This window comes from Myotis lucifugus, unplaced genomic scaffold (genome assembly GCF_000147115.1).
Source record: "Myotis lucifugus unplaced genomic scaffold, Myoluc2.0 scaffold_0, whole genome shotgun sequence".
Taxonomy (NCBI): domain Eukaryota; kingdom Metazoa; phylum Chordata; class Mammalia; order Chiroptera; family Vespertilionidae; genus Myotis; species Myotis lucifugus.
This window is the reverse complement of record NW_005871048.1, coordinates 8851287-8867024: the sequence shown is the minus strand read 5'-3', so window position 1 is coordinate 8867024 and position 15738 is coordinate 8851287. Positions and strand designations below refer to the sequence as shown.

General features: G+C 40.3%; 1 protein-coding gene and 1 non-coding gene across 5 annotated transcripts in view; both read left to right on the top strand.

Moving 5' to 3' along the window:
• TNFAIP8 (TNF alpha induced protein 8) overlaps window positions 1–5626 on the top strand; it is a 65799-nt gene extending 60173 nt beyond the window's left edge. For 3 of the 4 annotated variants that reach the window (XM_006081115.3, XM_023744757.1, XM_006081112.3), the window contains one exon: window positions 3938–5626. In XM_006081115.3, the coding sequence (XP_006081177.1) occupies window positions 3938–4503 (566 nt within the window). In that variant the 3' untranslated portion in view covers window positions 4504–5626. Of the gene's footprint in view, window positions 1–2455; window positions 2478–3937 lie in introns of those variants that run through there. The other variant, XM_023744825.1, reaches the window with a different exon arrangement.
• A 9000-nt stretch (window positions 5627–14626) lies between these two features.
• On the top strand, window positions 14627–14783 carry LOC111825626. Its single transcript, XR_002828811.1, has one exon. It is a non-coding gene; the product is annotated as a U1 spliceosomal RNA (small nuclear RNA).
• Window positions 14784–15738: the final 955 nt, after the last annotated feature.

The following is a 15738-nucleotide window of genomic DNA, read 5'->3' as shown; positions in this document are numbered from 1 at the left end:
CCATGGAGAAGTATTTAAGTATAGTGAAGAGGGGAGAAATGGACTCTGCTTCTTTCAGAAGCGCCATGTGCCAGGCACCCTTTTAGGCCCAGGGATGACACAGTGAGCAAGACACAGTCTCTGCTCTCAAAAAGCTTAGATTCTGCCGTGCCAGTTTTGCTCAGTGGTTAGAGTGTTGGCCCATAGACCAAAGAGCCTTGGGCTTCCCGGTCAAGGGCACATATCTCAGTTGTGGATTCTATCCCCAGTCCCGGGCAAAAGGCAACCAGTCCATGATGCGTGTCTCTCATGTCGATGTTTCTCCCTTCCACTCTACCTAAAAATCAATGGAAAAATATCCTTGGGTGAGGATTTAAAAAAATACTTAAATTCTGGTAAGGAGAGGCAGACACTAAAAATTTAGGCAAATGAGAATTTCAGGAACAAGAAAGTGTGATGGTTAGCAAATATTTTAAGCGGAGCATCATTTTCTAATTTACATTTTTAAAAATCCTGGCTACTTTGTGGGAACAGATTGGAAAGGGGCATAAACTAGACTGATGTGTGTGGAGATGGTGGGAAGTAGATAGAATTTAGAGAATCGCGGCAGGTAGCATAGAAAGAACTTGATAATGGACTGGGTCAGGGAGCGGATAGTATGGTGGCTGACTCCCAGGACTCTGACTGGAGCAAATGGATGGAAGGGATGCTATTAATTAAGATGGTGATAGAATGGAGGAGGAGTACTTCGGGGGCAGGAGGAAACCAAGGATTCAGTTTGGGACATGGGACATTTGAGATGCCTGCAAAATAGCCAAGGAAAAGAAAAACCTTGAATGCATTTGCAAAATGAATTCGGAAAAGAGGTCAGGGCTGAGTTATGACTGTGGGTGTCATTGGCCCATGGATGCATCTGAAGCCACGGGAGTGGTGAGGTCACACAGGAGTGAGGGTAGAGCGAAGCAGGAAAACGGTTCAGGACGAGCTCTGAGATACACCAGGCCTTTACAGGATCTGGTAGAGGATGTGGAACTGACAAATGAGCCTGAGCAGGAATGGCTAACGGCGGTTAGTTTACTAGGAAAAGAAAATCACATTTCATGATCACAGACCACACAGTCCTGGCCAAGAGCTCCCAGCCGCAACCCCCAGTTGGCTCCAAAGAAGCCTCCACGAACGGGAGAAAATAAATCAGCTGCAGGCACGTCTTCCCTGCAAAGGGGGAGAAAGAGCTTCATTCTCATTTTGAGAGGTGACTGCAGAACAAAACCGAGCGTGAAGCTACTGCCGTGTTTCTAGAGCAGGGTTTGAAGTTCCTGAGATGAGTGTGAGAGCCTCAGAGATCAACTTCTCTGTCCTGCTTCCGACGTGGTTACCAGTAAAGGAGGACCAAGCTTGCTGAACTGGCAGTAGCCTTGCCTTTTATGCTTTCTCTTGTGGGAAGTGAAAGTGCTGCACCACAGCGTTTCTGTTTGGTCTCTGTGTTTGAAATTAAATGGGATATTTAGATTTAATAAGAAAAGTAGCCTAGACGAGGGGCAGGCTTGCAGCCAAGCCTTGGAAAAAGGAGCACAGAGGCATCTAGGACCACACTCCGCCAGCTTCAGTTTTTTCACCATGTGTGTATGATGGTACTCCATCTAATAGGCATTGCAGTGAATCCCAGATAGGATGTTTGCGACTGTGCTGTGTTCTAATAGATTAAAAGCAGAATAACCTTTCAACTTTATATATAACAAATACCTGAAATCCTAAGTTACTTACTGTGTATTTGAAAATTTGGGGGTATCCCTTTCTGTATCAATCAGGTTTATTTACTTGTTGAAGTCCATATCATAAGTTCAGTAATGGAAGATAGTCCCTGGTCTTAATATGGTAATATTAATTTCTAAGCAAAGTATTGACGACATAGCTGAAGGTATAAAATACTTGACTTGCAGCCCTGGCCAGCATGGCTCAATTGGCTGGGTGTCATCCGTGCACCGAAAGACTGCTGATTCCATTCCCATTTCTTTAGCTATTGGTTCTTAGGTGTGAGTTAACCCATAGACTCTTTTGCAAAACCACTGGAGAATAGGAATAGAAATGGACTACTTGCTTAAATGATGAAAGCATAAAAAAGTTTGGAAACCTTCACAAAGTTGCCTGTTTCTCATGCTTTTTCACTTTCCTTTTCTTTCTCAAAATATATTTCATTTCTTCTTCTGCAGTTTCAGTTCAGTTTTCAGAAGTTTAAATATCAACATTTGTTTGAGGGTACGACTTCTAGTCCAATCACGCTGTTCTTTCACAATGTGTGGCCCTGCATATTCAGGAATGATGTTCTGGTCTCAGGGAACCACTCTGCAGCTGCCTGTACTATACACCATGAGCTACTTTGGCCCAAACTTCGAATCCAACACGGCAGTTCCACACTGAGGCAGTCACTCCTGATACGTGCTCCCAGCCTGGATTCGGGAGCAGCAGTTTTCTAATGTTGCTGGCCTGTCCAACTAGAAGTAATTTTATACCATTAATGTCCTGACTCATTCTTCATAATCTGTCTTTTTAAGCCTTTTATCTTTCATTACTGGATGAGTGCTTTCCAACACCCAGACCTAGACCTATACACGGGCATATGTGGAGAGAACAGCTGCTCCTGGACCCAAAGGTGGAGCAGAGACCCTGAGCTCTACAGCTCTGAGGACCGAGGCAAAGGGAGAAAGCACAGCTGCAGTGGAGCCACATGCACAGTGGGGGGTGGGGATGGGAACTGGAGAAAAACTAAACTTGGTCTGGAATAAACATTGCTTGAGCATTTTCACTGATTGGCTGTAAGCTAGAGACATCAGATAGTGTCTCATTAATATTTAACACATACAACTATTATAATATGTTCCTTAAACCTCTGTCAAATTAAGTTATGATAATTCGAGAGGTAAACTCTAAGACTCAGCTTTTTCAGAGTATATTGTTCATGTAGCACATATTATTGGCTCATACAGTATGGTTATTTTCTGAAAACATAGAAAAGTGTAAAGGGAGCAGTGGCCGTTCATCAGAAATAGCAAGTGACAAGAAGCTCCCCAATGAATTTTTTTCCCAATACTCAGCTTCTGGGACTTGAAATTCAGGGTGGTTAGGATGGCCAAACTGGTAGGTATAGACCAGTGTCTTGGGAAATTTGACTTTTTACAAGTGTATTGTAACGCTGGGCTCTCCTTTGGATTTGCTTCCATGATTTTGCCATTTTACTCAATATCATAGCTTTGTCATCTGTCCCTCTTACATTTAAATGAGTTTCTTTAAATTATTCTTGGTAACTGTTTCCCAGAGGACACTTGTGGAGTTGATTTTATATTTTTTGATGTCTTTCTTATCAAATGAAGCTAGAGAAAAATTGCACAAAACCTTACTCCCTCCTGAGACATACTCTTTTTATAATTAGAAAATGTTATTTTTAAGAAAGTTGAACCCTTTAACTTCTAAGCAAAGTACTGACAACATAGCAGAAGGTAAAAAATACTTGAATTCCCGCCCTGGCCAGTGTGGCTCAGTTGGTTGGGTGTCATCCCATGTACCGAAAGATTGCTGATTCCATTCCCAGTTAGGGCACCTGCCCAGGTTTCAGGCTCTATCCCGGGTAGGGGGCCTGCAGGAAGCAGTTGATCGATGTTACCTATCACATTGATGTTTCTCTCTCTCCCTCCCCCGTCTCTCCCTCTAAAAATCAATATTAAAAAAAATACTCGAATTGCCAAAGACTTTAAAGATTATGCACAACAGATTAGAACCTAATGCCCAGAAATGTAGGGAAATTTTTTTTTAGCTCTTTTCTAAACAGAAACTAATATCAGTAGATGGGAGGCATATTGTACATATAGTGGGAAAATGAGAAGGAAAATGCACCATTGTATCTGTTTTTAATTTGCTCTGTCACTGATACTGATCTGTTATTCCCCCACCCTTTGTTTTTCAGTGGCCACAGATGTCTTTAATTCCAAAAACCTGGCCGTTCAGGCACAAAAGAAGATCTTGGGTAAAATGGTATCCAAATCCATCGCCACCACCTTAATCGATGACACGAGCAGCGAAGTGCTAGATGAGCTGTACCGGGTGACCAGGGAGTACACCCAGAACAAGAAGGAGGCCGAGAAGATCATCAAAAACCTCATCAAAACAGTCCTCAAGTTGGCCATTCTGTACAGGAATAATCAGTTCAATCAAGATGAGCTAGCGCTGATGGAGAAATTTAAGAAGAAAGTTCATCAGCTTGCGATGACCGTGGTCAGTTTCCATCAGGTGGACTACACCTTTGACCGGAACGTGCTGTCCAGGCTGCTGAACGAATGCAGAGAGTTGCTGCACCAGATCATTCAGCGCCACCTCACCGCAAAGTCTCACGGACGGATTAATAATGTCTTTGATCACTTTTCAGATTGTGATTTTCTGGCTGCCTTGTATAATCCCTTTGGGAATTTTAAACCCCACTTAAAAAAACTTTGTGATGGCGTCAACAAAATGTTGGATGAAGAGAACATATGAGCATGTGAATTAAGATGGTGACTGCTCCTGATTTATCTGAAGATGGAGCGCTGTTGATTTATGAAGGAAAGAAGAGTTTTTTTGAAGAGTAAACATATTTCAGAAAGACTTTGCCCAATCCAAGTGTCAGACATTAATGACAATGTCTTGTGAAGCTCGTTTTATTTGAAGAAAAGCATATTGCCAACAGTTGTTAAATGCTTCTAAGGGTTAACAGAACCTGGGAAAGATGTGTGGTTGCATAACGCAAATGTCGAGTTATACAGAGGAAAGTATGTGTGGCTCCAAACCTCGACGCATCTTTTTTTAGGGCAGTTGTGTTGGCAGCACATTGGATATTTCTAACATGTACAGAATTATGTGTTTTGATTCACTTTTATTCCTTACTATGTATATATACCTCTTTTAAAAAGCCAAGAACTTTCCCTTGCTGTCATTTCTCCATTTGAAACCATTCCATTTTCAACTCTACCTTTGTTGTACATTCTTTTGCTAAATACTTTTGTCATTGACATTCAAGAATTGTCTTTATTAAGACATTAAAGAATTAAGGTAGTCAAATTGGAACCCTCAGAGAAATGGAAAACTGCTTCTCTATTATAGAAAACAACTGTATTTGAGGTTATGAATAATGTTTAATATCAGATATGCTTCTGGAGGTGAGTCCTGGTTTTTAGTATCAACCTGACACTTCCCCAAACATGATAATTCCCCAGAACGGAATGGCATGCCATTGCTTTGAAATGATTGCTGAGGGCTTAACTTTCATGTTACCTTGAAAATGTGCTGATGGAATCTCCATTTTTAATATTCATTTCAAATGTAAGAGACAAGGAAAACTCTAGATTGTTCTTGATATTAGGGCAATAAAAAGTACGTGATATTAAGAAAATTAAAACAATCTTTCTTTTAGAGATGAGCCCATCAAAATAATTTAGGGGAATGAGGGGCAAAAGGGAAGAAAGGATATTACCACAGAACATGAGAATGAAAATGAATGCATTTCAATGTTTAGTAAGGTTTGATAGGTAAATAAAGAATGCCACTTTTTTATTTAACTGAAAAGGTTTTTGCTATTTTTTTATTTGCTATTGTGATAAGTAAACCAGAGTATTTGCATTTCGAGCAGTTTGTATGTTGTTTCTGTATATTTTATGTGTGTAAATGATAAAGTAAACATTTGCTTATTTTGTAAAAAAGAAAGGAAGCCTGTGGGCCAACAGTATCACCTAGGAAATAACAGGCAACCACCAGCACTAAACATTTGCATTGTCATCATGTCTGTGATTCAGTGTACTCCTGCCTTGAATTTGACTGCCTCCTAGAATAGTGACATTCAAATAATAGTTCCCTGGGAAAGGGCCTACAACTAAAACTTCCAGAGATTGGGATCTGCTTTAACCCACTACCACCTAGAGAAGGTAGCCAGCTTCCCTGGGACCCTCATGTGTCTGTCTAAGACAATCAGCAGAGGCAAAGAGTATCTCCCTGTTCGATACTAAATCCTGACATAAAGATTTGAACTTAAATTACTCTCCTTACTTCCTAGAGCTAGTGGGTGACTCCTATATGTCATAGAAATAGCATAGTGACTGCAGAAATGACCCCTCTAGCTTCATGTTCTGTGGAGTAGCTCATAAATTTAGCTCAGCAGCCTTCCTTGTCCAGCTCTTCTTTCTTCACTTGAGAAAGCTGAGTGTGATCTGTGGGAGCTCCTGATTTGGTGCATTCTGTTCTCTAAGACCTCCCTCAGCAAGTGTGGAAAATGGAGTGCCGGGGCAGACAGTGTGTGCTTCTTGCTCATCTCTAGCTACGGAGAGGACCACCAGAGAGAGAGGACCTAGGGCAGTGGTCGGCAAACTGCAGCTCGCAAGCCACATGCGGCTCTTTGGCCCCTTGAGTGTGGCTCTTCCTAAGCCTTAGGAGTACCATAATTAAGTTAATAACAATGTACCTACCTATATAGTTTAAGTTTAAAAAATTGGGCTCTCAAAAGAAATTTCAATCGTTGTACTGTTGATATTTGGCTCTGTTGACTAATGAGTTTGCCGACCACTGACCTAGGGATACATTTAGATCAGTCTGGACACATCCGATCTTAGAGTTGTGCCTGCAGGTGTAGCTCTACTCCTAATCTCACACAGAAGGAAGGTAGTGAGGAGTATCCTGAGGGAGGGAAAACTGTTTGTTGTTATCTCTCAGCTTCATCTTCTAGAAGGAACTCATCGCCTTACCAACCCTGTGCCTGGGAGGCATGCCCTAAGGATCAGTTATAAAGTCTTGATCAGCAAGTTCATCTTTGATGCAACAGGACTCTTTTTGTGCATGAATTTAGTTGTGGGGTGGGGAGGAGGGTGTAGTGGGGGTGGTTAAAGCTAGAAAGAATCCAAATGTATTTAGGATAGATAATTTTGAGCCAAGCAATAGTCATTTTGGGGGTCTTATGAAAGTTTTTTAAAGATTGAGTCTTTTTACATTTTGGAAAAAACTTATGAATTGTGTTGTAATTGCTTTTTAAATTTTAGTGCTGATGGCTTCTCTGCAAAATTATGAGTTAATCTGGTAGATGAGTGATAATACTAGTATTTTTAAAAAATATATTTTTATTGATTTCAGAGAGGAAGAGAGAGATAGAAACATCAACGATGAGAAAGAGTCATTGATTGGCTGCCTCTTACATGCCTCCCAATGGGGATCGAGCCCACACCCAGGCCTGTGCCCTGACCCAGAATGAAACCATAACCTCCTGGTTCATAAGTCAATGTTCAGCCACTGAGCCACGCCAGCCAGGGATTATACTAGTTTTAACAATTGACATTAACTCACTTAATCCCTGCCCCAACCTTCACCATTTTACAGATGAGGACACTAGGGCAAGAGAAGTTAAGGAATTTGCTGAAGGTCACATAGCTATTAAGTATCAAAACCATAATATCAATAAAACTGTATTTTCCTTTAAAGATAGAATGGATAAAGGCAATTCTAGAAACACCATTGGTTCAGAGAAGAGTGGGCAGTGTTCTTCTAAAGTGGTTTTCACATAACGACATTTCAGATAATATTTAAGTTCCACAGGGCTGCCCTATTCTCAGGTCTGGGTGTAATTTATACAAAGACATTTTATGAAATTTTCAACATGGCTCCTCACTTGGGGGCATCTCATGGCTCAGATTTCTGTCCCTTCTGGAACTTAAACTCAAGGTGCTCACAATTAACGATGACTTTGAGCACTGATACGTGAAGTACCCCAGCCCCCAGGTGGTTTTCAGTGGACACAGTGATCTGTGTGCACACACCCAGAAAGGAAGCAACAGCTCACCATTTTGTCCCCAGAAAAGGTATAACGCCAGTTTGCAACTTTATGATTTTCCAGGTTTCCAGTTTGGAAATACCTGAACAAGTAAGTTTAAAGATAACCTTGTGTTTTTCTGATTAATAGACCTTTCATATACAACTCAAAATTAATTTTAAAAAAGCAAATGTCAGTGGCTTTAACACAGAAATAATGTATTATATAACAATATCTCATTCATAATTATCTGGAAAGTTTTTTTTCTCCCACTATATAAATAAATACTTACATAAACATAAAGCTTAAACGTAATGATGGATTTTTTTCCTTCACAAGCATTTTTTGGGTCTACATTTCAAGTTAATTGCATTTTTACTGAAAATTTAAATTTATCCTCAAGATACTTAATGAGAGCACATTAAGCTAAGTTATAATTTAGCATATCAATCTTGACAGATAATAAATAAAAGATGAATGTGTCTATCCATATGATGAAATATTTGTTGTAAAAAGTTAAATGCTATTTGATTGCTAAGAAATTAAAATATTCTAATAAAACAAACTTAATTAGCAAGTTAATAGGATTTATAATATTTTTAGCCAATCTTACATTTCCAAACTTGTATTATCTAAATTAATTGAACCTTTCAGTGTTTGAAAAATTACTGGTTTACTTGATATATTGTATTCCTGGGCATTAAGCTTCTGTGTAATTTGTTAAGCTCAAAGCAGGTTTTAACACTCAGTGCTGTTTATGACAGGTAAAATTTTATCCTAGCTCTGAAATAATTTTCTTACTGTGATTCAGATAAAGTCTTTTAGAAATACCTAATGAAAACACTGAGGCACTAACCAGAAAAAAAATGAGTCAACTTTTTGTTTCTAAAGTGGAACAGAAAAATCTTCAGGAGCTCATAATCACATATCACTAGTATGGCAAAACTATTGAAAATCCATTTTCTCTTTTATTGAGGTGTCCTCGTGGTTAGTTATATAGGCCCAGAGCCAGAAAGACACTTTTATTTTGGGGAATTTCCCAAAATGGAAACATTTTCCCGTAATATTGATTTATGTCTGTCTAGCCAAAGATGTGTTTTCCATCCAGCAATGAACATGGGTCCCAAGCTACAGGGGACAACTCACTCCGAATCAGCCCATCGGCTGAGCCCTGAAAAAGGATATGGACAAGCCAGCCAGCGTTCACGGTTAAGAGAAAAACATCTGTGCTTTGGAAAATGTTCCGCAAGCCCAGAGAACGGTGCTCTGTGTCCACCTAATTTCCAGTGGATCTTCATAAGATGAGCCAGCCAATGGATAAGGCCCCTCCTCTTCCTGCATGGGTGGCTGAGGAAATTCCCTGCCCTCCCCACCAACAGCTGCATAACTATATTTCTGCCTCATGGGGTTTGTCCTTAGCACAAGAAAAGAATATTTTATTTTAAGAAGTATGTGTTTTGATTTGCAGAGTGATCTAAGACAACATGCTTCTCTGTACTTTAGTTTTTCCATTTAAAAGCTCACGGATAAAGTCACTTAAAACTGCCTGTTGTGAGATATGAATATAAGCATCCGTACCTAGATTGTCACCATTATCTGAGATGACCGATGTTTTATAAGAAATCAAGGTTACATTTTCCTGGAAATGGACTCTTATCAGCCCAGCAAGAGCCACTAGGCACCCATCTGCAGTGACTGTCAGCATCTTTTGCTGCTAAGACCAATTGTTTTCACTAAAGGAGAAATACCTGCTAAGCACATTATACATTTATAAAAGGTATTAAATGTCCTGGACAAGGACTTGCTGATAATTAGATAAAAGTGCCAGCATTATTGCTGTTCCCTTATCACAGCGATGTTCAACCTTTTTCATCCCACGGCACACAGAATCTAATTACCAAAATTCTGCAGCACACCGAAAAATATATTTTTTTGCCGATCTGACAAAAAAAATAGGTATAACTTTAATTCATTCACACCGGACAGCTATTGTGTTGTCATTTTTTTAGTGGACAATCCAAGGGAAAAGAGATCAGGGCCCCTGACTAAACAGTCAGGTGTTGTATGTTTTGAAAGTTCTTACGGCACACCGCTTACCAGCGTTGTGTTCTCATAACTAAGGAGTCCCATTCTCGGCTTGCTGAAACAGTCACCGGAAACCCATGAGTGGAAACACTCCATAGTATTTTCAAACACCAAGTGCAGGAGTCTGTGATCTCTTCTGCCTGGGGACTCCCTGGAGGGTGGCCAGGTAGGACCTAGCAGGGTACACCGGGCATGTGCGTGGGCCTTTTCCAGGGTTTCTGGCTCCATGAATGCCTGAGAGCCTTCTCACCTTATCTCTAAAGTTTGGATAAGATCACTTACTTCATATTCTCATTTTTTGGATAAATTAAGCAAAACATGGAGGGCTTTGCAACCTCCTGAAGACTATTCCCGTGTAAGGTATTGTTTACTAAGCAAAGAAAGTAAGTCTAAAATAACAGATTTCCGCAGCCCAAGACAATTTTATTAAATCCCAGTCTCCTTAAAAAATTGATTTTTGCTTTCAATGTATAATGAACACCTATTATGTGTCCATCACCAGGTTGGGCCTGGGAACTACACAGAAACACCTCGTTCCTATCCTTGAGGAGTTTACTCATGTGGGGACAGACTAGGCCACAGGTAAGTTAGTATTAAATTGGGATTCCCTGGATGAGGAGGGTCCCAAGAAAGGCTTTGTTAGCCTCGAATACACTTTCTGGCTTTAACATTTTCACAGTTTTTTGAGTTTTCAATTCATGCTTTAAAAGCAATGAGCTCAAAGTAGTGGCAGATTTCTTTTCAAAATCAATGGCAAGTACGTGTGTGTGTGTGTGTGTGTATATGTGTGTGTGTGTGTGTGTGTGTGTGTGTGTTGTGACGGTGCAGGTAAAAGAAAAGTGTTTACAGGCCCTTTTTTTCATTCAAAATAAAAATGTTTGTGAATGAGTCTATGGCATGACATAGATTACAAACTGTACTGAGTGGAGGAATCTGAAAACAAAGAAGGAACATTTTAATTAACAATTAACATTTTAATTCTTGGGGATATTTGAGAAATAGGAATAGGAAACAATTATTTAAATCATGTTTTTTTATTATTATTCGTTTTAAGAAATAGATTATAGCCCCACTTGTGAAGCTGGATAAACTGGCTTCAAGTCCTTGTCCTCAGGGAGGTAAATCTGTGTCCGCTGAAACCCCAGGCGAGGACTCAGAAGCACGTGATTGAACGGGTCCGGTGAGGATGGCCCTTCCATATTTCTTGCCAGCCATGCCTCTGGCTGGTTTGGTTCTGTCTGCTCCCTTGTCACATGTTTGTCACTGCCTAGAGCTTCCTGCATCTTGAAAAGGAAAAGTTAACAAGCCCTGGCCGGTGTGGCTCAGTTGATTGGAACATGGGCCTGTACACCAAAAGAATCCACCTTCGATCCCTGGTGGGGAGCATGCAGGAAGCAACCAATCAATATTTCTCTCTCATTTGATGTTTCTCTCTCTCACTCTCTCTCTCTCAAAATCAATAAAAACATATTCTCAGATTAAAAGTAAATAAATAAAAGGGGAAAAAGTTAACAAACAGCATGTCCTCTTGCTGGCAAAGGATTGGAAATCAGGTCCAGGAATGCAGCCTGAGGTTTAGACCCTAAATGTATCTCATCCCCAGCGGCTTTCCCTGTGGCTCTAGCCAGGACAGGGATCCTTTCCTTTTCATTGGGTATGTCTAGAGAGTTGGTGTGCCAAGTTCTTTTTGGACACATCACAGCAGTTCCTGATACCTGCTAACTCATGACAGGAATTTTTATTTTTCCTGATTACAAAAAGATGGGCTTTGAAGTTTGAGTTTGTCTTGTCTGTCTCTTGATGAACCACGTAATTTCAACCAAGGGCAGTAATAATAACAGGGCTGATTGTGTAAAACCCTACCCTGTGTGTTGAACCAGTTTTGCATTTATCAGCAGGCCAAGAAAGATGTCTGCTCTGACCTGCATTCACGTGGCCTTTGCCACACTCCTTTCTCCCAGCCTTTAATGAAGCAATCCCCTGATAGGACATTGGCTCCCACTCCCTTTAGCCACCTTGGGAAGGATCTCTGACTTCCTGGCTGCTGTCAGCACAATTCGAGTTTGGAATTTAACAGCCTAAATTTGTTCATCCTTTTCCAATGATAATTTCAATGCAGATGGTCAGATGGTCTCCCTAAGTAGCTTACCTTTAATTTTTCTGTTTAGTCCTCATAATATTTAAGAAAATCTTTCTACATATACACGAAGATTCCACTTTTAGGAAAAGAGTTAAATTCTAAGTTGATGTGAAACCCACTATGCAAATCACACGAGCCCAAGGAGCAAGAGAGATGAACCAGTGAGCCCCAGACGCGTGGTGGGCTTCCCCTCACCGTGTGTATTATCTGTAGATGCACTTGCTTAACAGTAAGACTGGGGTAGCAACCCTGCCCGGGGGCAGCAGCATAGGCAAACATGTATGGGGCTAATCAAAACTGGAGAGAGTTGAAGATTCTTCTCTTATTTAAAAAAACTTTCATTTAAAAACAATTAGAGACTCACAAAGAGAGCAGAGAGTCTTGCGTACCCTTCATCTGGTTTTCTCTGAAGGTGACCTGTTATACAGGTGTGGCACAATCTCAAAACCCAGAATTGATATTGATATGTTGTTACTAGACCACAGACCTTATTTAGTTTTCACTATAGAGGGTTCATCTTTTTAATGTGCATGTATGTGTGTGTGCATAGTTTCATGTTATTATATCCCATTGTACCACCATAATCAAGATACAGAACTGTTCCATCACCACAGAAGACCTCTCTCCTGCCACCTACCTCTCTGTGCTCACACCACCTCCCTCCCCATCCCCCTCTCATCCCTAGTAACCGGTCATCTTCTCTCTATCTCTACAGTGCTATTATTTTGAGAATGTTACATAAATGGAATCATAAAGTATATAAACTTTGGCAATTAACTCTTCACTAAGCATGACACCCTTGAGGTCTATCCAGTTGTTGTGTGTATCGGTAATTCATCCCTTTTTATTGCTGAGTAGTAGTCCATTATATGGATGTACAAGAGTTTGTTCAACCATTCATCCACTGAAGGATATTTGGGTCATTTCCAGTATTTTTCTACTATGGATAAAGTTGTTATTAATATTTGTGTATAGATTTTTTGTGAAATAATTTTCTATTTCTCTGGAATAAATGCCCTAGCATATGATTGTTGAACCATATGGTAAATGCTGCATAAAACATGTTCCAGAATGGCTATACCACTTTACGCGAACACCAAACTAGTTTCTCCAAATCCTCACCAGCATTTGTCAGCATAGCTGTTCTAATAGGTGTGTCATTATAGCTCCTTGTGATTTTACTTAATGAAACATCTTTTCAGGCTCTTGTTATTTTATTTTTTGTTTTAAATTTCCATTCATTTCCTTTCAGTCTTCCTTTTGTTTTTCTCCCTACCCTCCTCTTCCTCCTCTTACTAAACTTATTGACATATAACATACATATAGAAAATCATAAGGTTGCAGTTCTAGAAATTTCTCACAAAGTGAACACACCTGTTAACCAGCACTCTGATTAAGAAAAATATTTCTATCACCCAGAAGTTCCTCACCCAACTTACCCACTGTTCTGACTTCCATCTCGCACTAGAGATTAGTTTTGCCTGTTTTTGAGCTTCATTTAAGTGGAATCATTCAATATTTACTCTTTTGTGTCTGGCTTCTTTTGCTCATTTGATTCCTCAAGTATTCTTTTGAACCAGCTCTAAGAGTGACTGCCAAGTTTAGGCAATGAATCTCATGAGGATACTCTCCACGGTGTGTTGTACAGTTAAATATAAGGGTAAAGGGGGGTAAATAGTGATGGAATAGAGTCTTGACTCAGAGTGATATATACACAATACAACATACAGATGATGTATTATAGAATTGTTCACCTAAAACCTATACAATTTTATTAACCAATGTCACCCCAATAAATGCAATAAAAAGTAAATGAGAGTGTATTTAGAAGACTTGCTTAATCCTTAGGGCATTTTATATTAGCAGTTGATATTTGAGGAAGATTCAGATTTAGAGTTAAATGTTCATCTTCATTTTGAAAACACTCACTAGCTATCATGCGGTGCCTTTCTTTTACGCCTGGAACGTAATAACATATTCAACCAAGGGCACCCGAACTCTGCTAACAGTTTCATTCAACTAAACCAAATTCCGTCTCGCCGATCTGTGGCTCCCTCCAACAACGACTCCTCTCACCCCCCACTGCCTGACTGAGATTCTGTTCACAGTGGATTCCAGCCCTGGGAAAAGTGATTGGTGGGCTCCTTCTGCATCACCCTTGTCTCTGGCTGTAGATTTGACATAAATGCTATGTATACAATATGTAAACCATATGGGCGCCATCTGAGAAGGGCCTTTCTCCTCTGTTAGCATTAAGGATAAGCTGAAAACTTCTAAGCCTGCTTGCCTCTGGCTCCTTTATTCTCTGTTAGGACTTCCTTGTTTTAAATCCTAGAATTTCCAAGGTCGTGACAAAGTGAGTGTGGATGAAAAGAGATGATGGCACTTGTTATGTTGCTCTGGATTTGAAGGTTTTGACTCTGGCCTAACTTAATTGTTGAGTAAGCGGTGCTTTATATTAACTGATTAAATCTATACTTTGCCAGATATACTGCCCATATGTTGTCAGTAGTCATCTGGCCTAGATTTTAGGAATTGTCCTGATTTCTAATGTTATGTCTTATTGTCATTACATGTGCCTGGAGTTTAGTTAAGAACATGTATGGTCGCTACTTAACGGGCAGGAGAGAGATCAGGATCATGAAAGTGGTTTTCCCAGGGTGAGGCTCACCCATTGCATTCGGGTGTGCTGACCCCTGCGATTTCCCCAAGTGCGCGACGCTCGACCGTATCATTTGTGGTGGCGGAGGACTGCATTTACCTTTGCCCCTGGTTAAAAAAAATAACAGTAATATGTAGAGTTGAGTACCTAAGCTCATAGGAAATTAGGACCTATAATCACTTATGTTTTATCATTTACATTTGCAGCTAGACATGCATTCTCTTTCAATTGTTAACAACATTCTGGTTTTTCTTTAGGACTAGCACCTGTGCCCATCTCTCTATCCAGGTGCTACTGTCACCTCTGGTGCCAGTTGGGCACATGACCTGGGTCTGGCCAATCAGAGCATTTTATTTCCTTTGAGTCAGTGACTGATTCCAGGATGAGTACAGGATGCAGCCATGTAATCAGGTTCAACAATAGATCATCCTCTGACTTCTGCTTAAGACACAGGCAAAGAACCATTCTCTCCTCCCACTGAATGTGAAACTACGAGGCTTGCGCCTGGAGCTTCTGGCAGCCAATGTGCTTCCATGAGGAGAGAGCCAGTCCGAGAAAGAACAAACCTGAAAAGCAGAGTCAAGAGGTAGAGAGAAAGTGAGTCCTGGTGCATCATATGAAGCAGTGCTTTCCGCCCGCCTGTAGTCAGCCTTGCCTCCGACTTCTTGAGTTTCAAGAGCCAATACATTTGGTATTTATTGCTTAGACCATAGTGAGTCATGTTTCTGTTCTTATAATGGAGAGAGTTCTGATTGCTAGAAGATGATCGCTAGGTTGGTTCTGCATTTCCTGTAAAAATTTCTTGCTCTTTTAGAGAAGGGAGAGGGAACACAAGGAACCTCTATTCCCAGGAAACTTTGCCAAGAAACAGACTGAGCACCTGGCCTGGTCAGTGGAGAAAAAACAGCTAGAATTCAGAATTAAAGTCTGTCCTGAAATATCATGAGGATGTATTGGTTCAAATTCAGGTTTATTATTTTTAAGCATTTGTGAACATTTATTTAAACTACTTTGGAAGGCTGCAAAGTGTCCTCAGGTTAAGAAAACAAGCTTTGTAGT